General features: G+C 40.0%; 1 protein-coding gene across 2 annotated transcripts in view; it reads right to left on the bottom strand.

The window, feature by feature from the left end:
• PHF20 (PHD finger protein 20) overlaps nt 1-24,147 on the bottom strand; it is a 141,224-nt gene that overhangs the window by 41,730 nt on the left and 75,347 nt on the right. For both annotated transcript variants that reach the window (XM_047744269.1, XM_047744270.1), the window contains 3 exons: nt 20,015-20,128; nt 19,140-19,328; nt 18,440-18,619 (listed from right to left, as the gene is read on the bottom strand). In XM_047744269.1, the coding sequence (XP_047600225.1) occupies nt 18,440-18,619; nt 19,140-19,328; nt 20,015-20,128 (483 nt within the window). The remainder of the gene's footprint in view (nt 1-18,439; nt 18,620-19,139; nt 19,329-20,014; nt 20,129-24,147) is intronic.

Raw genomic sequence — 24,147 nt, 5'->3', positions numbered from 1 at the left:
AGCTGTTCATTTCAAATATTAAATACATCTTGATAAACAGGCTTACGTCCTTTATGGAATGTGGCTAGAGATAGCTATTATAATTATCAACCACACTGAAACACTCCTTCAACCAGCCCTCATAAGCTCTGGCTGCAGACATCTAACTCTATAAGCACTGTCTTTTCTGCATTCTTCTAAAAACTGTGAAATCCAAACCAACCACAAGATTCCTAATACGGCCACTCAATAGGATTATTACCCTCACCTTTCAAAACATCATACTTCTACTAATGCAGCCAAAGGGTTTTATAAATTCACTACATTCTTTTAATAAACACATTACATGGTGCTGGAAAGTACCAGCTTAGTCCAACAAAATCCTAAACTTTTTTTTTTTTTTGCCTTTTTAAAATGTGAATTAAAGTACATTTCCATTTTCCCCAAACAGTTTTGTCAAACTACATACTGGAAGTTACATATTTATCCCTAACAAACTCCATGAGATTATTTTAGTGCAAGTTTTTAACTCTTGATTCTGTAATTCTACATATTCAGATCTTTATCTAAGTTGTTGATAAAGATCCAGTGGGACAGAGCTGAGGAGAGCCTTGAGGCTCACACCAAGCAATGAATCTACACTCTCTCAGGTAGAACTGCCTGAGCCAATTCAATTTCATCTATGCAGATTCCCAATACACTTATGCATCTATCTCCTACTGATTCAGACTGAGATTTCAAGAAAGATGTGCTCGAACTATCTACTGAAATAAAGATGCACTTGGTCTGACAGTGCTATAGATCCCCAAAATTAATATGTAAAAACCTAATCCCCGATATGATGGTTTTTGGAGGTGGGGTCTTTGGGAGCTGATTAGGCCATGACAACAGAGCCCACATGAATGGGACTAGTAACCTTATAAAAGAGACCCCAGAGAGTTCCCTTGCCCCTTCTGCCACATGACCTCATTGTAAGAAGACTGCTGCTTACTAACTAGGAAGCAGGCTCTTACTAGACAATGAATCTGCTGGTGCCTTGATCGTGGACTTCCCAGGCTCCACAACTGTGAGATATAAACATTATTGTTTACAAGCCACCTGTATTCTGCTACAGCAGCTTGAATGGATGAACACAGATAGTCTATCAATCCAGTTCTCAAAAGGAAGTAAGTTCAGTGTGGCAGCGTAAAAACTCTTCCTCCCCAGAAATAAAACCCTTGGTTCCTCACAGCTAAGCAGAAGGTAAAAACAGCTGGACCCCCAAAAGCAAACAAGCATGGCACTTAGGTGGGCCACCTGCCTCTAAGACACGGGAATAGTATCACAGCAGCTCAAGTAAACAGAGAAACTCCCCAGAAGAGAAGACACTGCCAGGTGTCACTATCACAAAGCCCCTGACCAAATCAAGAGCTCTTTTCAAAATGGCAACATCAATGAAACAAAATGAGTCACTGGTTTTGCCCAAAGGAATAACTATTTAAAGAAGAATGATTTGAGAACTATGAATATTTGACCACAGAAGTTTGATAAGTCAGATTCCCTCATAAACTGAACTCAGTGAGTATAAACTGTTGATATACAAACCATTCCAATTAAGCCTGTCAATAATCTGCCTTGTACTGTCAGGAAAAACAACATAAGCACCAGGTTGAAAAAAGCAGACAATAGGGTATAAATCAGTTATGGAAAATAACCTTTGTCAAAATCGGTTGTATTACACAATTAACTATAATTTTGGATCCACCAAACTGTCGATAAAAGTGTTATATAGTAATAAAATAATATTTAAGCTAACATTTTAACGATGATAAACTATTTGGGACATATTAAATTAGAATGAAATAACAGCAAAAACTATAAACATCCCAAGACTTAAGTAATTGCTTCCTTTTTCAAGAAGACTTTGCAGGGCGCCTGGGTGGCTCAGTGGGTTAAGCCACTGCCTTTGGCTCAGGTCATGATCTCGGGGTCCTGGGATCGAGTCCCACATCGGGCTCTCTGCTCGGCGAGAGGCCTGCTTCCCTCTCTCTCTCTCTCTGCCTGCCTCTCCGTCTACTTGTGATCTCTCTCTGTCAAATAAATAAATAAAATCTAATAATAAAAAAAAAAAAAAAAGAAGACTTTGCAAAAACCTTGTACTAGTTTTAACCCAACTAATTTTAGGAGAAATAAAAAAGTGGTATTTTGGGGCTCCTGGGTGGTTCAGTGGGTTAAGGCCTCTGCCTTTGGCTCAGGTCATGGTCTCGGGGTCCTGGGCTCTCTGCTGGGCGGGGAGCCTGCTTCCGCCTCTCTCTCTGCCTGCCTCTCTGCCTATTTGTGATCTCTCTCTGTCAAATAAATAAATAAAATCTTTTTAAAAAAATTACGTAGCGGGGTGCCTGGGTGGCTCAGTGGGTTAAGCCTCTGCCTTCAGCTCAGGTCATGATCCCGGGGTCCTGGGATCGAGCCCCGCGTCGGGCTCTCTGCTCAGCGGGGAGCCTGCTTCCCTTCCCCTCTCTCTCTGCCTGCCTCTCTGCCTACTTGTGTTCTCTCTCTGTCAAATAAATAAATAAAAATCTTAAAAAAAAAAAAAAATTACGTAGCATATATACAATACAGTAGTAAAAATAATGGCAATCCTTCGGTTATGAGACTTCAAGTAAAAAGAAAAACAACTGTTTTCTACTCTTCCATGCTTTCTAAAAAGGTATAACAGTCAAATTATCTTTACAACAGAAAGAACACAGTGCTTTTATATTTCTATATTATACTACTCGCTAGAACAGTGTTCCTGTGGCGAAAAAACCATGGTGCTGGGGTGCCTGGGTGGCTTAGTCATTAAGCGTCTGCCTTCGGCTCAGGTCATGATCCTGGGGTCCTGGGATCAAACCCTGCATCGGACTCCCTGCTTGGTGGGAGCCTGCTTCTCCCTCTCCCACTCACCTGTTTGTGATCCCCCTCTCGCTCTCTGTCAAAAAATTTAAAAAATCTAAAAAAAAAAAAAAAAGACATGGTGCTAAAAGCATGGTCAAGAACTAGGAGAGCGGCTGGCTGCCCAAAGGGCCCACTGGGCCACAAACAGTCTGCATAGTGGCCAGGTCTCACACAGGTGAATACTTCCCAGTGGGAGTTTATCTGGATCATATGTCACTGATGGCACCAGCCAGCTAAGTGACATCATCCATCTGCTGTCAACGAGGGAGCAGTTACTAGAACACAAAAGGCAGAAAATATGAAAATTAAATCCTCAAGGGAGCCTGGTTCAAAAGCTAAGATTAATCAAATTACCCTTTGGGTAGAAAGTAAATTACTGGAACCAAGTTACTCCTGCAAGTTGTTACTGGTGTTATCACATAAATGCTCTGTGCTCAGGGCGCCTGGGTGGCTCAGTGGGTTAGGCCTCTGCCTTCGGCTCAAGTCAGGCTCCAAGGGTCCTGGGATTGAGGCCCACATCAGGCTCTCTGCTCAGCAGGGAGCCTTCATCCTCCTCTCTCTCTGCTTGGCTCTCTGCCTACTTATGATCTCTCTCTCTGTGTCAAATAAATAAATTAACTGTTCTGTGCTTTTCCTCAGGTATAACAGGTTTTTGTTTGGAGGAATCAAGGCAAAGCACAGAAATCTCCCCTGGGCTCTGAGGCTCAAAATCTCAAGAGTCACCGTTTGCTTCTGCCTCTCCCCAAATTACTACTGTATGTTGACATATACAGAGAAAAATGGCCCACAGAATTTGAATTTGCTTTTAAGAATAATAACTCTAGGGACGCCTGGGTGGCTCAGTTGGTTAAGCAGCTGCCTTCAGCTCAGGTCATAATCCCAGGATCCCTGGGATCGAGTCCCAAGCAGGAAGCCTGCTTCTCCCTGGCTGCCTCTCCCCCTGCTTATGCGCTCACTTGCTCTCTAGCTCTCTCTGACAAATAAATAAATAAAAATCTTTAAATTAAAAAAAAAAATAGAATAATAACTCTAAGAATGTCTTCTTTACTTTTGGGAGGAGAATGGGGGAAAATAAAGTACAAAATGTCTCCTAATAATCCCCACCTCCTGGTATTCACATCTATGTGTAAACCCCTCCCCGCTGAGAATAGGCAGGACTTATAACTTGCCTCTATTGGAATGAACAAAGGCGACAGTATGTTACCTTCCTTGAAAAAAACTTTTGTGATTATATTACTTAATATTTAACATCTACCTTACTAGCACATCTTCTCCTCTAAAGGCTTGATGAAACATGCTGCTACGCTGGGGGCTACTCTATGAAAAAGCCCACGGGACAAGAATCTTAGAGCACCAACAAGAGCCATGGCCCTGAACCTGACAGCATGAAAGGAACTGAATGCTGCCAACAACCATGAGGGTCGGAAAGCAAATCTTTCCCCGGCAGAGTCTTCAGATGAGAACACAGCCCTCCTTGACTGCAGTCTTGCCAGACCCAGGTAAGTTCAGCCTGGATTCCTTGTGCACAGAAACTATGAGAAAACAAATGTGCTGTTCTAAGCCACTATGTTTGTGTAATACTGTTACATAGCAGTAGCTAACAGCAAGATCGGAACCCTCTCGTTTTCTATATACTTGGGTATTGTTGTTATACTTTCCCTTTTATGATAAACATACATTAACTTTATACTAAAAAAAAGTTTTTAAACTATGTTTTCTGAAATATGGCTTAGAAATATACCCTATTTAACCCTTTCTTTAAATACCCAAGACCAGAACCTCAAACCTCACAGAGGATTATGACTGTGATATTTAGTCTCATTGACCATATCCCGGCATTCCAAGCCATACTTCTCAATCTAAGTACCCCCTTGCTTTCCAAACTCATCTCCCATTACCCCACAATGAGGCCTCAGCAGCTACCTGACTACGGGCCCACCAAACTGCTTCATGCTCTCATAGCTCACACCTCTGCTCAGGCTTTGCCCTCTCCTGCCATTCTTCCATGGCTTGGCCAGATGTTTACTTCTATCCAAACTCAGCCCACTTCACGTGCAGGACATTGCCCAGATGGCCGTGGCTCTCAGGGACCACATGCCTGTCAACTCCTGGCACAAATGATCTCCTGATGCACCTCATCGTTTGGGACTTCAGATGCGCTCCTGGATCCCGTTATTTGCCACTTCTCCAGCCAGAGGATAAGGGCTACTTCCCATTGTCTGAGGTATGGGCCCTCAGCACCACCCCCTAATACAGCTGGTATTCTTGTCAGCAATGATGCCATGTGATCCCAGTAGTTTAACACTTTTCTGACATGCACTTCCAATACTATAATGGGTACAACATTTTTCAGGTCTGTGAATAAATAACTTTATCAGCTCTGAAGCAACAAAAGGCAATCAAAGGCAAACATGAATGGATTTAAATGTTCACAGCAAGTCTGGTCAAATACATCGAATAAAAAAAATGTCTTTAGGTAGAGGAACAGTTAAATAAATTATGGCAAGTCTACATTATGTAATTCTAATCAGCTATTTAAAAGAATAAAGTAACTCTGTACCTACTGATATGGATAATCTCAAGACAGACTAAGTGAAAACAGGAAGTTGCCTAGTCCATACCATAGTATATGATCCCATGTATGGTTACAGGTGGGGAAAAAAAGATATTATAAAAATACATAGAAAGAGGGATGCCTGGGGGCACCTGGGTGGCTCAGTGGGTTGAGTCTGTGCCTTCGGCTCAGGTCATGATCTCAGGGTCCTGGGATTGAGTCCCGCATCAGGCTCTCTGCTCAGCGGAGAACCTGCTTCCTCCTCTATCTCTCTCTCTGCCTGCCTCTCTGCCTACTTATGATCTCTCTCTGTGAAATAAATAAATAAAATCTTAAAAATAAAAAAATAAAAAAATAAAAAAAAAAAGGGAAATGCCTGACTGGCTCAGTCAGAGGAGCAACTCCTGATCTTAGGATCATGAGTTCAAGCCCCGCATTGGGTGCAGAGATTATTTTTTAAAAAGTATTTTTTTTTCTTAGATGCATAGAAAATAAACCAGAAAGACAAAAATCAAGATGTTGATGGTGGAGAGGGGCTTGGGTTAGAAATGCAGGCAGTAAGAGGAACTTCCATATTTTCTATGTATACCCAAGGAGCAACAAGCATACCTAGCACCCATATCTTGGTTTCTAATTACAGTTCTTTACTTATAAGACATCAGGACTGCCTGAGGAAATCCAAGGTTCTGAATCCCTTGCTGAAAGGATGAGTAAGTATAAGATGAGCTGAAACATCTTGTTTGTTTTTTTTTTTTATTTTATTTATTTATTTGACAGAGAGAGACATAGCAAGAGAGGGAATACAAGCAGGGGGAGCTGCAGACGGAGAGGGAAAAGCAAGCCTCCCACTGAGCAGGGAGCCCGATGTAGGGATCAAACCCAGGACCCTGGTATCATGACCTGAACAGAAGGCAGACACTTAATGACTGAGCCACCCAGGCACCCCTTGAAACATCTTGTTAAACCAGAAAATAAAGAAGTGCTCACATTTAAAAAAAAAAAGAAGAAGAAGAAGAGGCAGGGTAGGGTGGGGCTGGCTGGTTCAGTTGGTCCAACATGTAATTTTTGATCTCAAGGTTGTGAGTTTGAATCCCATATTGGGTATAGGGATCACTTAAAAATAAAATCTTTAGGGGTGCCTGGGTGGCTCAGTTGGTTAAGCAGCTGCCTTCAGCTCGGATCATGATCCCGGGGTCCTTGGATCAAGTCCTGTGTTGGGCTCCCTACTCAGCAGGGAGTTTGCTTCTACCTCTCCCTCTGCCCACCCCCAGCTCTCTCTCTTAAATGAATAAACAATATCTTTTTTAAAAATTAAATAAATAAATCTCTTTAAGAAAGTAAATAAAATCTTAAAATATATATATATATATATATATATATATATATATATATATATATATATAAAAAGAGCTCATAGAATGAAGAAGATAGAGGAACCAGTCTGAAAGGTTCTCACTGGCTAAATCTGGGACAACGTGGGTATTTAAATAAATAACCATACACACATCAGGCGCCCCTGTGGCTCATTTGGTTAAGCATCCAACTCTTGACTTTGGCTCAGGGCATGATCTCAGGGTCATGAGATAAGAGACCCACATAGGGCTCCATGCTCAGCAGGGTGTTTACTTGATATTCTCTCTCACTCTGCCCCTCTGCTTGCTCATGCTCTCTCTCTCGCTCTCTCAAATAATCCTTTAAAAAGAAGAAAATGACAGGGACGCCTGGGTGGCTCAGTTGGTTGGACGACTGCCTTCAGCCCAGGTCATGATCCCGGAGTCCTGAGATCGAGCCCCGCATTGGGCTCCCAGCTCCATGGGGAGTCTGCTTATCCCTCTGACCTTCTCCTCACTCATGCTCTCTCTCACTGTCTCTCTCTCAAATAAATAAATAAAATCTTTAAAAAAAAAAAAAAAAAAGAAGAAGAAGAAGAAAATGACAAACACAGATTATAACGCATAGAACAAAGCAAGAATCCATTAATCCATGCAGATACACATAAAGAAAGAAAGAAGGGAAATCTCTTCCTTATAATAGAATATAAACTAATAAAATATAAAAGAAATTATTAAAATTAGAAATCACTATTTGGGGGCACCTGGGTGGCTCAGTGGTTAAAGCCTCTGCCTTCAGCTCAGGTCATGATCTCAGGGTCCTGGGATCAAGCCCCACATCGGGCTCTCTGCTCACAGCAGGGAGCCTGCCTCCTCCTCCTCTCTCTCTCTGCCTGCCTCTCTGCCTACTCATGATCTGTCTGTCAAATTAAAAAAAAAAAAAAAAACTTTAATAAAAAAAAAAAAAGAAAGAAATCACTATTTGGGGGCGCCTGAGTGGCTCAGTGGGTTGGGCCTCTGCCTTCAGCTCGGGTCATGATCTCAGGGTCCTGGGATCGAGCCCCGCATCAGGCCCTCTGCTCAGCGAGGAACCTGCCTCCCCCCTCACTCTCTGCCTGCCTCTCTGCGTACTTGTGATCTCTGTCTGTCAAGTAAATACAGAATAATCTTTAAAAAAAAAAAGAAAGAAAGAAAGAAATCACTATTTGGCAGTCATCAGAGTAAAAACTGTTTCAGACAAGAAATACCAAAAGATGCTAAAATAGTAGGTGAATGTTTCATGGAGAAACAAAATATTTACATAGCCTCAAAGTATCCTCTCACAAGAAATTTATTAATTATAAAGGGAAAAATAATAGCTTTACAGAACAGATAACTACCTTAGCTAAGTGATCGTTAACATCACTGATAAATGGGACAAAAAGACATCATGTGCCTTTTGACAGAATGCACTTAAAAAGAACATGTTGCCTATATGGTACATCTACTGAAAGTTAATAACATAAATCTACTCATGAGGATACATCAGAAAACACCAAACTGAGAGACATCACATCCTTCAGAAATGTCAAGGTCATGAAAGACCAAGAAAGACGTAAGAATTATTTCAGATGAAAGCAAACTAAAGAAACAAACAATGAAATCCAATGTGTCACCCTGGATTGGATCCTGACCAGGAAAAAATATTTTTCCTACTTTTGCTATAAAGGACATTATTAGAACAACTGAGGAAATCAGAATAAGGTCCTGATTTTGTAATCATATGTAGTAATATAAGAGAATGTCCTTGATTTTAGGAAATATGCACTGAAATGTTTATGGGTAAAGTTCTGCAACTTATGCCAAATAATTTAGAAATAATACTTTTTTAAAGAGGGAATAGGGATGCCTGGGTGATTCAGTCAGTTAAGCATCTGCCTTCAGCTCAGGTAATGTTCCCAGGGTTGTGGGACAGAGTCAGGCTGCCTGCTAAGAGGTGAACCTGCTTCTCCCTCTGCCTCCAGCCCCCCTGCTTGTGCACTCTCTCTTTCTGTCAAATAAATAAAATATTAAAAATAGAAAAGGATGGGGCGCCTGGGTGGCTCAGTGGGTTAAAGCCTCTGCCTTCAGCTCAGGTCATGATCTCAGGGTCCTGGGATCGAGCCCCACATCGGGCTCTCTCTGCTGAGCTGGGAGCCTGCTTCCCCTTCTCTCTCTCTGTCTGCCTCTCTGCCTACTTGTGATCTCTGTCTGTCAAATAAATAACTAAAATCTTAAAAAAAAAAAGAAAAAAGAAAAAAATAGAGAAGGAAAAGATGTTAAAAAAAAAAAAGTGATGGGTTGGCACTTGGGTGGCTCAGTCAGTTAAGCATCCATCTCAATCTTAGCTCAGGTCTTGATCTCAGGGTTTTGAGTTCGAAGCTTTGCCCAGCATGGAGCCTGCTTTTTAAAAAAAAAATCATTAAAAAAATAATAATAAAGCAAACATGGCAAACTGCAAATTAGTGGGGGAATCTGGCTGAAGATATATAGGAATTCTTTGTACTACTTTTCTAACTTTTTGTAAGACTGAAACTATTTTAGTCTTAAAACTTATTAAAAAATATATGCAGAGGGGTCCCTGGCTGGCTTAAAAACCAGACCATGCAATTCTTGATCTTGGGAGTTGTGAGTTTAAGTCCTGCATTGGGGGTAGAGTTTACTTATTTTTAAAAAAAAATTTTTTTTTAATATGTGCAGAAAAAAAAAATATGCAAAAAAACTTCTTTGAGGCCACAGAATAGCTAAATGGGAGGAAAACAACCCTGCCAAGGCTTTCCTTGCAAACCTCTGTACTCAGTCCTCATAAAAATCATTAAGCATTTATTCCACAAGATGGCAGAGCTGCTCCAAATGCCAGAGCTATGGATAACACCTCTCTTTTGCTCTGGACTAGATGGCACTGACTTCCCAGGCTCCTCCTCCTCCTCCTGCCGGTTAAGAGCTTTCTTCACACAAATTTCCTAGATTGGGACTCCATCCCAGGTTAGAAATGCCAAGACTGGTACCAGCTCAGGACAGCAATCACTAAATAGTGACTAATGCGACAGCATCCTGGCCTCCAGGGACACTGCTGGATGTTTCTGATGATGATACAGCCCTCCTTCCTGCTTACTTACATAATACATTCCTGCTGAATGAATCCTCAACAAAACAATCTCTCTCCCAGCCATCTTTCTAGATCACCCTGTACTCACCACTAACCCCATGTTCCAAAAGAAATACCAGAAACATCATTCCGTTTCCAGGTCAACACATCTTCCTCCCTCAAATTAAAGAATTCCAAAGGCACCACCGTGTCTGGAGTACTGACATCACTTATACCACACACTCTTCTTCAAACCTGGCCACCCTACTTAGCCTCTTACTCAGAGTATACATACTGCTTTAATAAGTGCCCTCAAGAGCTGTGGGAATTCTGTGTCACATATTGTGCAACTTCCCTAGAACACAATAGACATACTGTGTTCATGTCTCAATTTATATAGCACCCAAAATCTCATCAGATGGCTTTAGGCACTCAGTTGGAAGATGTAAGTCAGAGATCCTATATCACCAGCCAGTAAGAAGTGTGAGACTATGTTAAGTCCTTTTTGCCAAATATTAGGCTCTTTGCCTATAAAACAGAAGAGTGAAAAATTAGAAATAAGTATTTTTCAGAAAGGATATAGGAACCAATGCGGAAAAATACCATAAATGAAAATTGTAACCCACTGAATAATGAAAGAATATGATTCTATTACTGTGTTTTTGTGTTTTGTTGTTGTTGTTGTTTTTAAAGATTATTTATTTATTTATTTGATGGAGAGGGAGAGAGAGAACACAAGCAGGGAGAGTAGGAGAGGGAGAAGCAGGCTTCCCGCTGAGCAAGAAGCACTATGCGGGGCTCAAAGCCAGGACCCTGGGATCATGACCTGAGCCGAAGGCAGAGGCTTTAACCCACTGAGCCACCCAGGCGCCCCATAAAATAATTTTTTAAATAGAGGTCCCAGCTAACTTAATTCAGAGTTATAAAAATTCATCAAGAACTAATACTCATTGGGGCGCCTGGATGGCTCAGTTGGTTAGGTGGCTGACCATTGATTTTGGCTCAGGTCATGATCTTAGGGTCCTGGGATAAAGCCCTGGTGGGCTCCACACTCAGCAGGAAGTCTGCTTCAGGATTCTCTCTCCCGCTCTGCTCCTTCCCACAACCACTTGGTCTCTAAAATAAATAAATAAATCTTTAAAAAAAAAAAGAATACTTATAAAGAATTAGTATACTTTAGTGTTCAGATTGTAAGAAATTGTATTTTACTTTAAAAATCAAACTTTAAGAAAAACCTTTCATTGTTGTTTCCTTATTGCTCAAAAATAATGATACTAAGTCCACACAGTCTGGGACAACCTTAAGTTCCTGCCATGTTATGTTTTTCCACGAAAAAAATTAATGAGTAACTTAAGTAATATAACTTTAAACATCTTAAAAAACATACTAAAATACTTTTTCACATTAACTTTCAAAACAGATTCTTTATTTGATCATACATGTTTTTTTTAATCCCCATATCCAACAGTAGTCTTAGAAAAAAGAATCACTGCATCAAAAAACAAGGAGTTACTTGAAATTTTGTTTTGAAAAGAGTTGTTGACATTATGGCAAATCTAGAAACAGTTAAGCTGGGCTATCAATCAATAATGCAATTCCCCCATTTATCAACTGGAAGTGTCCAAGACAATCCATTCTTATAACTAATCCATTCCCTGAGGTCAAAGGGATCAGTTATGCAACTTTCTGTGTTTTCCAAACCTTTTCCAGCTTTCCTTTCTTCCCCTCAAAAGTTTTGGTACATAAGAAATGTTCAAGTAATTGACCTGAGTTATTTGAAGTAATTGAAAGAATGACCTAATTAATTAAATATTACCCACTACTTAAGAAACAAGTCTTCTGGGGCGCCTGGGTGGCTCAGTGGGTTAAGCCTCTGCCTTCGGCTCAGGTTGTGATCCCGGGGTCTTGGGATCGAGCCCCACATCCGGCTCTCTGCTCAGCGGGAAGCTACTTCCCCCTCTGTCTGCCTCTCTGCCTACTTGTGATCTCTCTCTGTCAAATAAATAAATAAAATCTTAAAAAAAAAAAAGAAAGAAAGAAAGAAAGAAAGAAACAAGTCTTCCAATGGATCTATTTGCTCTGGTCAGGTATAAAAGGTATTCAATAAAAAAGTGTGCCAAACGCAAGCTGACAGGTAAGAGCATACCTGCTGTGTCTGCAGGGTAGCAAGGAGGCCATGTAGCCAGAGTAGAGTCGGCAGCAAGGAGAGAGTGAGGTAACAGGTGGCCCAAAGAAGCAGGGCCACTTCAGGCCAGTGTAAGGACCTGTGGCATGCATGAACAAATACCAACAGTTCTGGGCAGTGGGAGACATGAATGTTGGTTTTATTATTCTTGCATCTTTCTGGATTTCTTTTCAAATTTATCAACATAAAAAAGCAAGTTACCATAAAGAGTATACTGAATGAAGACAAGATCACTTCCATAAATAAGGTAATAGGTACCAACAAAATCCTTGAAGTCTGAATAAGGTCCTGATTTTGATAATTATATTATGGTAATAAAATGTAAGAAATACATACCAAAGTATTTAGGAGTAGAAGTCTGCAATTTATTTTCAAACAACTCAGAAAAAATACTTTAAAATACCTTAAGGCCAAAGAATAACAGCTAAGTAGGAGGAAAGCAACCTTACCAACAGAGAGATCTAGGCGAACCCTTCAGGACTATCCCTGCTATCTGAGAATGAAGAAGCACTGTCAGTAGCCCCATCAACTCTCCAAAGCAACTGACCTCAGTCTGCAGCAACTTATCTGCTCAGCCTTAACCAAGTTCAGAAAGCCTGCAATTAAGTGAGAAAGCACACCTAACAGTCTCAGAAAAGAGTCTGCGACTATGACACTGTTGACGCTGCTCCGCTTCCATCTCCAAATGCCTAATTGCTACTCATCCTTCAAGGCCCTGTGAAAGTACCACCTTCTTCCACCTCTGCCCCCAAACAACCAACCTAAATATCACCTCTCTTCCAGAGTCAGATCCAAACACCGCTTACTGAACACTAAAAGCAAGAGTGCCCCATGTATCATGATATACTCAACAGTTAAGAGAGCTCCTGTGCGTATAGTAAGGGCTCAACATGTTGAATCCTGAGTTCAACTTTCATGTGGCAAGCACACATTATTACTGTCAGTATTCTCTCCCATAGTTTAAAGTATTTATTACTTTTGTTTAGAGACAACTGCAGTCTTATCAATTCCCCTAAACAGAAAGATGTAAAGCATTGACCAGATGTCTTATTCATTTCTCCAACCCTAGAACAACGAATTCTCAAGCAATTCTCCACCAGTACACGTCTGATGGCAAACCATAGACACTTACAACTTCCCAAACTATAATGGATATAATTCTATGATTCCTCTACTCAAGAAAACAGAGAACACAAGTACATGAAGGCTAAACTACTGTAGGCATTACACTAAAATGGACCTGATTCATTCTTAAAATAAATCATTTGCAAAAACTATCAGAGGCGTTACTCTAAAACATACCTGATTAACCTACAAGTAAATCATTTGTAAACATTCCGTATTTTAGTGACAGATAACTTCCTATTCATTTTATAACTGACAACATATCAAGACTCTATGGGTTAGAATCACTGACCTAAACCACACAGCAAAGTGTCCCATTTCTAACAGGTACATAGTTTTAAAAAAAAAAAGGCTGAATAAGGCTGTGCCTCTATTGGTCTTCTCTCGTATTTTTTCTGTGGTTCATGTAGAACATTCACAAATGAGAGAGAATAGTCTGACACTTAGATGGCACTATATATTTGTTGACAAAAACAAATGAACGGACTACAGCCCATTTTCAAAAAGCTCTGGTAACCTCTGAACGACCAAATAGGTTGGGCCCAGATTTAGAGAATAATCTGAGATCTCTGAACTTCTAAGGACATCTGCAGTAATAATTTTATTACAAGAAAAACAAATGGCCTACCCAAGTAGCAGAATTTCAACAGTATTCTCCTCTGGCTTCTAAGTCATCAAAGCACATAGCCCAGAGCATTTATTCTTCCTAGTTCAAACTCAAGGTAATCTGACCTCTACCACTGCTATAACCTCTCAGAAAAATGGGCAAGTGCTTCACTTAACTGCGGTGGTTTCAAAATTATTCCCCAGAAAATCCTCTGTGTAACCTGAAGAAGCAAAAGAAGACATGAAATCTTATCATCCTTTCCCAAAGCTCATCTGTCGTACCCTCATTTTACCTTATTTCCATCCTCTCCACAAACCAAAGACACAGCTCAAATAACTGACAAGACAGAAATTGTATGTGTGCGTGTTTTGGAAAGAACTTAAAACCCCACAAAATATGTAAACTTTAAAACAAGCAGTGGAGGGGGCACCTGGGTAGGATACCAGCGTCCTGGGATCAAGCCCCTATCAGGCTCCCTGCACTGCGGGGAGCCTACTTTTCCCTCTCTCTGCTGCTCCCCCTGCTTGTGCACGCTCTCCTGCGCTCACTCTCTGTGTCAAATACATGAATAAATCTTTAAAAAGTAAATAAATAAATAAATAAGTATCAGGCACTGGATATAGCCTCTGGCCTAGTCTCCTCACTTCTCTTACCTGCACAGCATATTTCCCGGTGATGTAGGAACAGTTCATTACCAATTTCAAGTGATGTCTCACTTAACATGGGGGTGCTCAAGACAATATAATTTAAGAGCCTGGTCTTCTGAATTATAAGGAACATGGCTGTCATCTAGAACTCTCCACACCAAAACAGACAACCAAGTTCCACGACTAAATTTCCACCTCATCTGAACATCAACTCCATTTCTCCTACATGACAGAGAAGGAGATTGGGAGGGGAGGAGTGCTGCCCCTAACAGAAGGCTCAGCAAGGAAAGGGAAAATATTTACAGACAAAAAGAGGGGTGCCTGGGTGGCTCAGTCGTTAAGCATCTGCCTTCGCCTCAGGTCATGATCCCAGGGTCTTGGGATGGAGCCCTGCATCGGGCTCTCTGCTCAGCAGGGAGCCTGCCTCCCCCCCTCTCTCTGCCTGCCTCTCTGCCTACTTGTGATCTCCATCAAATAAATAAATAAAATCTTAAAACAAAAAACTGCTTTGCTACACTGTTTATGTTAACCACATGGTATGTGGTCAAGACCCCCCCTCCCACCAAACAGGCATCTAGGTGGCTCAGTTGTTAAGCATCCAACTCTTGATCTCAATGTCATGAGTTCAAGCCCGGCACTGGGCTCCACACTGAATGTGATACCTACTTAAGAAAAAGAAATAAGGGAGGAACCCGACTAGTCAGTCAGTTAAGTGTCTGACTCTTGATCTCAGGGTCATGAGTCAAAGCCCCACATTGGGCTCCATACTGGGCATGTAGCCTACATAAAAAATAAAATAAAATAAGGGGCACCTGGGTGGCTCAGTTGGGTAAGCGTCTGCCTTTGGCTCAGGTCATGATCCCAGGTTCCTAGAACTGAGCCCCACATTGGGCTCCCTGGTCACTGGGAAGCCTGCATCTCCCTCTCCCACTTCCCCTGTTTGTGGTTCCTTCTCTTGCTTTATATCTCTCTGTTAAATAAATAAATAAAATCTTCAAAAAAAAATATTTAAAGATCATTCACCTCTTAACAAAGTAAAATTTTCTATTTATAATTTAAACCACTCCTAATATTTGGAATCTGACCTTCTAGAAGAAAAGTAAAGACTTTCAAATCTTTTATTTATTGTTAAATATATAAATTAGACTTAGATTTAGTACAACACAAATGAGGATATAAATGTACAAATTTTGTGATGCTAAAATTAAATAAAGTCACAAGTATTAGTGTCAAAATACGGAATCATCAAATATTCAATTGACTACCTTCTCTCCAATGAAATAACATAATAGGAAATGTGCCACACTTTTGCTTATGTTGTTCCCTTGGAATACCCAGACCCCATCTATAACTCATGGTACAGTCCTATTCATCCATCAAGATTCAGCATAAAAGGGGCGCCTGGGTGGCTCAGTGGGTTAAAGCCTCTGCCTTCGGCTCAGGTCATGATCTCAGGGCCCTGGGATCGAGCCCCGCATCGGGCTCTCTGCTCAGCAGGGAGCCTGCTTCCTCCTCTCTCTATCTCTGCCTGCCTCTCCGCCTACTGTGATCTCTGTCTGTCAAATAAAAAAAAAAAAAAAAAAAAAGATTCAGCATAAAAACTACTGAACGCTACATCTGAAACTAATGATGTACTATATGTTGACTTAATAAATTTAAATTTAAAAAAAAAAAGATTCAGCTTAAATGTCATGTCTCATAAGTTAGGATAGTCTTCAGGCAGCCACTTTCTGATCTTGTATCAGTGATACTACTTATTTTAGCACAGTGCTAAAGAGCAATGATAAAGAGAAAAATCTCAAAAGCACCAAAAGGAAAACACATTATATATAGGGAAACAACAATATGAATAATCACTAACTTCCCTTCAGAAACAGAGGCCAGAAGACCGTGAAACACGTTTACAGTACCTAAAAAGAAAAGCAAAACAAAACAAAAAAACTGTAAACTCAACATTCTATAGCAAGTTTGAAAGTTAAATAAAGTCATTCAGATAAATAAAAACCAAGAGAATTTGTCACCAGGAAACCTACACTACAAGAAAAACTACAGGAAAATTTTTTGGCTAAAAAGAAATAGGAAGATATGAAGAAGTAGAAATTATAAATATGTACATAAATAAGCCCCGTTTGTCCTCCTCATCTTTATAATACCTAGTTATTAAGAGCAAAAACTGTAATACTGTATTGTGAATTTTATAGGATATATAGATGTATCATGAGACAGGTAGAGCATAAAAGGGGGAAGGATTAATAGACTACACATTTTATATAGAGTGGTTCAATATTAAAGTAAACTGTGAGGGGCGCCTGGGTGGCTCAGTGGGTTAAGCCTCTGCCTTCAGCTCAGGTAATGATCCCAGGGTCCTGGAATCGAGTCCTGCATCGGGCTCTCTGCTCGGCAGGGAGCCTGCTTCCCTCTCTCTCTCTGCCTGCCTCTCTGCCTACTTGTGATCTCTGTCTGTCAAATAAATTTAAAAAAATAATAAAAATCTTAAAAAAATAAAATAAAAAATAAAAGTAAACTGTGAGAAGTTAAGGATATATACATCATAATCCCTAAGTAACCTCTAAAATAAATGCTAAGAAGTATAGCTAATAGCTAAATTAAAATGAAATTTGAAAAAAAAAATTCAATTAACCTAAAAAAATAGGAAAGGTGGAAAAGAACAAAACACAGGATAAACGGGAAACAAAAAGCAAAGTGGTAGATCTAAAAGCAACTGTATCAATAAATACATTTAATGTAAACAAACTACACATTGCAGTTAAAACCAAAACCCAACTAGGTACATGCTATCTATAAAAGACAAATTTTGAATTTGAAGACATAGTTATGTTGAAAGAAAAGTGACAGCAATAGATACACCCTGCATACAGAAAGCAAAAGTATTTGTACTAGCATCAGATAAAACAGACTTCAAGTCAAAGTCTATTACCAAAAATAGCATGATATTTCACATTACAAATGGGTAATTCACCAAGAGGACATAACAATTATAAATGTGTATGCCCCTAATAACAAAACTTCAAAATACATAAAGCAAAACTGACAGAATTCATTGGAGAAACAGACAAATCCACAATCATGGTTAGAGATTATCAACATCCTTCTTTTAGAAATTGATAGAATTAGATGATTATGATGATGATGATGATGATGGTAGTAGTAGTAGTTAATAAAAATAATAAATGTCTAGAAAACACCATCATTCACTTTGATCTAAATGACACATAGAACAGCTATATGATGGCAGAACACACTTTTTTTTCCCAAGTGTATATGGAGCATTTACCAAAACAGATCACATGCTGGGCCATAAAATCAGTCCCAACAAATTTTAAAAGACTAAAATCTTATAGAGTGTAGAATTACATTGCAAATCAGTAACAACAGAGTATCTCTAAAAACCCCAATACTTGGAAATGAAACAAAACACTCCAAAGTTAACCCATCATCAACAAATAAATAACAATATATCTTGAATTGAATGAAACTGAAAATACAACATATCAGAATTTGTAAAAGCAGGGCTTAAGTGGTAAATTTGTAACCTTAAATGCTAATACTAGAAAAGATGATCCAAAACTAATGACCTAAGTTTTTGTTTTTTTGTGTTTTTTTAAATGACCTAAGTTTCTAGAAAAATGTAAAGGAAGAAAATAAGATTAGAACAGAAATTAAAAAAAAAAAAAAAGATTTAAAAAAAAACAGAAATCAATGGCATTTTAAAAAGACGAACAGGGAAAATTAAGGTAAAACACTGGTTCTTTGAAACCATCAACAAAATTAATAAATCCCTAAACTATACTAATCAAGAGAAAGGAAACACAAATTAGCAATATCAGAAATGAAAAGGATATAGCATTAAAATGATAAGGAAATATTAATAAGGTGAAAAAACATCATAGAAAAGTATATTTTTTTAATTCACCGTCAAAGCAGAAGCAAAAGTATATATAGAAAACAATTAAGTTAACACTAATAGGAACCTGCCACAGTAGAAATCTCTTGTAACTCAGCAAGAGGAGAAGCCGGTTCCGTCTTCATACTGTTTTCTCCCATTGACTTGCAGCTCAATTCCAAGCCTGCAGCCCCCAATCCATCACCAAAGGAGTGGCAAGTCAGTGCAGATGAGACCTGGTCAGCTTCCAAAGGAGATTTTAACTGACCTAGAAGAAAAAAAAGAGAGCCCAGGGAATATATACAGATATGTAATCAACCAAAAGTCCCATAGCAGACTAAGATATACAGGGACTTTTTAGAGGAAACCCACCGCACAGCATACAAGAATACATTCAAAGGTTCCAGCACATACAGTCAGGGCTATGAGCATCTCAAAGAAAAAGGCCAAAAAAAGACCAAAGTAAATAGAGGATTTTCTGGAAGTGTTGACAAAAAAGCAGAAGCACTGGAGTAAGATGGCACCAGAAACAGAGAGAGGGACAGGACTCTTTAAGCACTGTACCTCCAACCCAACATTCAGACATAGTCAAGTAAAAACAATCACAAACGTGTTCAGAAAGTTTGTCTACTGAATTGCCAGTGAAAAAGAGTATAAGAAACACTGCAACCCATTCAAAAATTTAATTTCAACACAATCTAAAACTTGTGGAGGTTGTATATGATTTAGATTGGGTCTCATTAGAGAGGCAAGCTGGCAAGACCATTCTAGAACAGACTCTGACTCACCTTCCTCAGATTCCTTGTTACTGGATGATGTATTTTGCAAAGGATCAATGTTAACTGTATCAACCAAATCTGACACAACCAAGTCAGGATCTAGGATCTCGTGTGTCCCATTAGTGGACAGCCTGGAGGACCGTCTCCTTGATAAGTCCTTGTCAGTGTTTTCCGAATAGGTTTTTGACTTTTCCTGGGCTATAAACCATTAAGAGAGTTATGGTAAAGAACCCAATAAGAAGAAATAACTCTGCTAATACAGATTTCTGGGCTGGTTACCTCTATAAGGGGTTTACAGAAACTTCTAGAATACTAGACCAGTGATAAAAGGAAATATCCTTTCATAATTTGTAGTTTTAAGTAAAGGGAATCTCTCTGCCCGAGAGAATCATCCTTATTCACGGTCTGAAAAATCTGTTTTAGGTCATGCCCCAATCTTGACAGCTAAATTCTATTTTGGGGCTTCCCAACTTACAAGCTTATGTACTAATCTTCAAAGTCAGTCAGGTTTATAAACCCTTAGAAAAATCACAAATCATTTTTGGAGCCAAAGTATTTTTTTTTAATCAATAAATAGCATTTTTCAAGTTTTACTCAACATATGAAAACCATCCCTTCCTAAGCCGTTAAATTTCCAATGGAAATGTCGTTTATGGGCATGAAGAAGAAACCACTGAATCCAACGTTAATATAGTTTCTGCTTTGGGATTTATTTTTCTTCAAGCAAAACTCTTTCTTATCCAACCCAAACCATCCACATTAGCTCCTAGGACCAAAAACAGCACTAGAGCCTATTTTTGGGAATAGGAAACAACATGAATACAGAGGAGGCTAACCCAATCAACATCAAGTTCTAGTCACACGTACACAAACTGGAGACTCACATGAATTTTTGTCAAGCCGGGGACGTTTTAATGGGACTTCACTTCCTTTCGATATTTTCCGCCTTCTCAATTCCAATGTTATTGGTTGCAAAGTTTGAGAGTTTGAATCCACAGCTATAGTGTATATAAAACCACACAAAAGAAGTTATGTAATTTCTTCGTGCCCAATCCCCGATTATATAGAAATAAAACATACACATACACTTGCATGATAAAAAGACCCCCAAAGGGCTAATAAGAAAATATAAGTGTAACGGGTGAAACTACTTCCTTAATGACATGCTAACACCCTATAGACGGAACTCCTTCATCTTTTTTCCCTTTTTTTTAAAAAGATGCATTTAAGTAATCTCTATATCCATTGTGGGACTCAAACTCACGACCCCAACATCAAGAGTCACATGCTCTACCAACTGAGCCAAATAGGTGTCCCTTCCTTCATCTTTTTTTGGGGGAGGGGGGTTTCTCTTATGACCCAGCTCTGTATACACTTCTCTCTTAAAATCCTCTCTTTTAAACACTAAGCCCCAGCGACGCCTAGGTGGCTCAGTCTGATGCCTTCGGCTCAGGTCATGATCTCAGGGTCCTGGGATCCAGCCCTGCATCAGGTTCCTTACTCAGCAGGGAGCCTGCTTCTCCCTCTGCCTCTCTCCTGGGGCTTGTGCATGTGCACTCTTTTTCTCTCACAAATAAAAAAATACCTTCAAAAAACTAAAAAATAAAAATAAAACAGTAAGCCCCAACATGACTTAATTTTTTCTTTTTAAGATTTTCTTTATTTAGGGGCACATGGGTAGGTCAAGGCGCCCCACCAGTTAAGCGTCTGTCTTCGGCTCGGGTCAGGCTCAGGTCATGGTCTAGGGTGCAGTTCTGGGATCCAGCCCTGTTTCAGGCTCCCTGTTTGGTGAGGAGTCTGTTTCTCCCTTCTCTTTATCCTCCCCTCCCTTTTTAAAAAAAGATTTTATTTATTTATTTGAGAGAGAAAGGGAGAAAGTGAGCAGGAGCAGAGGTGGGCGGGTTTGAGGGGCAGATGGAGAGGGAGAAGCAGACCCCCTGCTGAGCAGGGCGCCCAATGCAGGATTCAATCCGGCACCCAAGGATCATGACCTGAGCCAAAGGCAGACACTTAACTGACTGAGCCACCTAGGCACCCCCAACATGACTACTTTAAAACATGAAGGTGCAAGGGCAATTTTAAAAAAGTCATTTTTTTTTAAAGATTTTATTTATTTGACAGAGAGAGATCACAAGTAGGCAGAGAGGCAGGCAGAGAGAGAGGAAGGGAAGCAGGCTCCCTGCTGAGCAGAGAGCCCGATGCGGGACTCGATCCCAGGACCCTGAGATCATGACCTGAGCCGAAGGCAGTGGCTTAACCCACTGAGCCACCCAGGCGCCCTAAAAAAGTCATTTTTATCACCATCAAATCTCCTCATCAAAACTTGACCTAACCAATACTCAGGAAATCCACCATTCAGGCTAATTACTAAAATGTGTAACTGGGACTACAGCTTGAGTGTTGTTTTCAATCCCTACTTGCTAAATTAGTTAGGTTGGCATTGGTCCTAGTTATGAGGGACCAAAAAGAATGTCAACATTTATAACCTCTTAAAAACAATTCCAGAAAAATCTCAGGAGACCATGCTATTTGATAGTCAGTGTTCCAGGCAAGGCTGCTGATCCCAACAAATCCAGCTCTAACATAATTTAGCAATGCAGACACTAAACCCTTGGATAGTATTCACTCTTTATTTTTAAACCCAACATTTAAGAAGCTATCCCCAATCATGAAAGATGAGAATCCTAAAAACAGGTGGAAGAAAAAAACAAAACAAATGAAACTAGGAAAGCTTGGGGGGAAGGTAGGGCTAAGGGGTCTGATGAAGGCTGAAAGGAGAGAGAGGGAGAAAGGGGGAAAGAGTTAAGGGGGTGGCCCGAAGAGGGCAGGGGATTTGGGGACCGGGGAAGAAGACTCACTGAGGACCACTAGCTTCAGATCAGCCATGTTGAAAAGCCCAACAAGAGACGGGCTGAGCTCTGAGGAGGCAAACCTAATGAGTATGCTGAACTCCTTAGCTGTGTTCAATTTTCCCAATGTGCCAACATTATTTTGTTCCAAGTGGTGAGAACTTGGAAATCATACACATTCCAAATTAAACACAAATACAAACAACCCTCCCTAAATAACTCAGATTCTGTTCCAATCGAGTCTGTAAACTTTAGAGAGCTCAATCCTCCACTGGGTCAATGAGCTTTTTCCAAGCAATTTTTTTTTTCCAAGCAATTTTTAAAGGACATCTGAACTACACAGAAGAAATCTGGTAAGCATTCTTCACTTTGATACCACATACAAACCAGGGCTGACTACACGGAACATTAGTGTTTCCCAAACTCTTCTTACAGTTAAGAAATCATCTGGGAAGGCTGTTAACAATTCCAGAAATTCTGACTGGGGAGAAATGCCTCAGGCAAACTTGGAAAACACTATTTCTCTATTAAATCGATCTGGCATGAAACTTACACTTACAAAATGAAAGCAATAAACTGAAGGCCTCCCCACCTTTTTTAATCTGAGTGAAGTCATGTGGCTTCATAGGGGCAGTAGGCAAAGTTGAATACAACTACCCCAGTACATACTTTCCAGAGGGTACAAGCCAGAGCATGAACAGCTAAAGGGAAATCTGTTTCAGAGCACTCAATTCCCATATATATGCTTTTCTAACCTGAAGTGAGGACACATCAGACTTCTCCCAGGATGATTCAAAGTAATTTTCCACCCCTCCCTGCATAAGTACCTGCCTTCCACTTTAAAAAAAAAAGGCCTAACAGTCATCCTACATCTTTTTTTAAATTAATTTTTAATAGCCACTCTGGAAAACAGCATGGAGGTTCCTCAAAATGTTGAAAATAGAACTACCCTATGACCCAGCAATAGCACTACTGGGTATTTACCCTAAAGATACAAACGTAGTGATCCGAAGGGGCACGTGCACCCGAATGTTTATAGCAGCAATGTCTACAATAGCCAAACTATGGAAAGAACCTAGATGTCCATCTACAGACGAATGGATAAAGAAGATGTGGTATATATACACAATGGAATACTATGCAGCCATCAAAAGAAATGAAATCTTGCCATTTGCGACGACGTGGATGGAACTAGAGGGTATCATGCTTAGCGAAATAAGTCAATCGGAGAAAGACAACTATCATATGATCTCCCTGATATGAGGGAGAGGAGATGCAACATGGGGAGTTAAAGGGGTAGGAGAAGAGTAAATGAAACAAGATGGGATTGGGAGGGAGACAAACCATAAGTGACTCTTAATCTCACAAAACAAACTGAGGGTTGATGGGGGGAGGGAGGTTGGGAGGGGGGGTGGGATTATGGACATTGGGGAGGGTATGTGCTATGGTGAGTGCTGTGAAGTGTGTAAACCTGGCGATTCACAGACCTGTACCCCTGGGGATAAAAATATATTATATGTTTATAAAAAATAAAACTAAAAAAAAAAAAAGAAGAACACAGTCAAGCAAATTTAATATTTTAGAATAAAATTAATATTCATATAAAAAAATAGTACTTTTAATTAACATATAATGTATTATTTGCCCTAGGGATCATCCAACATCTTAACATGGCACACTGCCCAGAGGTTTAAAATCTCCAGACCTTCTCATTTGGAGTTCCTCATTTGAACACAGAACACAGAGGTAAGTTTCTCAATTCTCCCAATTATGGTTTACAACTACTACCATTCTCAATGCACAGAAGACAAGTCAATTCACTATGGATGCTTTGGGCAGTTGGGGTTTAATTCTCTCCCAGAATCCTATAAAAAAGCCAGTGAATTTATGCCTCTGCTGTCCTACAGAAATATAACAAGAGCCACAAATGCAAGCCACATGTGTAATTTCCAATTTTTTAGTTTAAAAAAAAAGTAGGGGTAGGAGAAGAGTAAATGAAACAAGATGGGATTGGGAGGGAGACAAACCATAAGTGACTCTTAATCTCACAAAACAAACTGAGGGTTGATGGGGGGAGGGGGGTTGGGGGGGTGGGATTATGGACATTGGGGAGGGTATGTGCTATGGTGAGTGCTATGAAGTGTGTAAACCGGGCGATTCACAGACCT

The sequence above is a fragment of the Lutra lutra genome, chromosome 9 (assembly GCF_902655055.1).
Source record: "Lutra lutra chromosome 9, mLutLut1.2, whole genome shotgun sequence".
Taxonomy (NCBI): Eukaryota; Metazoa; Chordata; class Mammalia; order Carnivora; family Mustelidae; genus Lutra; species Lutra lutra.
The sequence above is the reverse complement of the archived record's forward strand: the minus strand, read 5'-3'. Positions and strand labels throughout refer to the sequence as shown.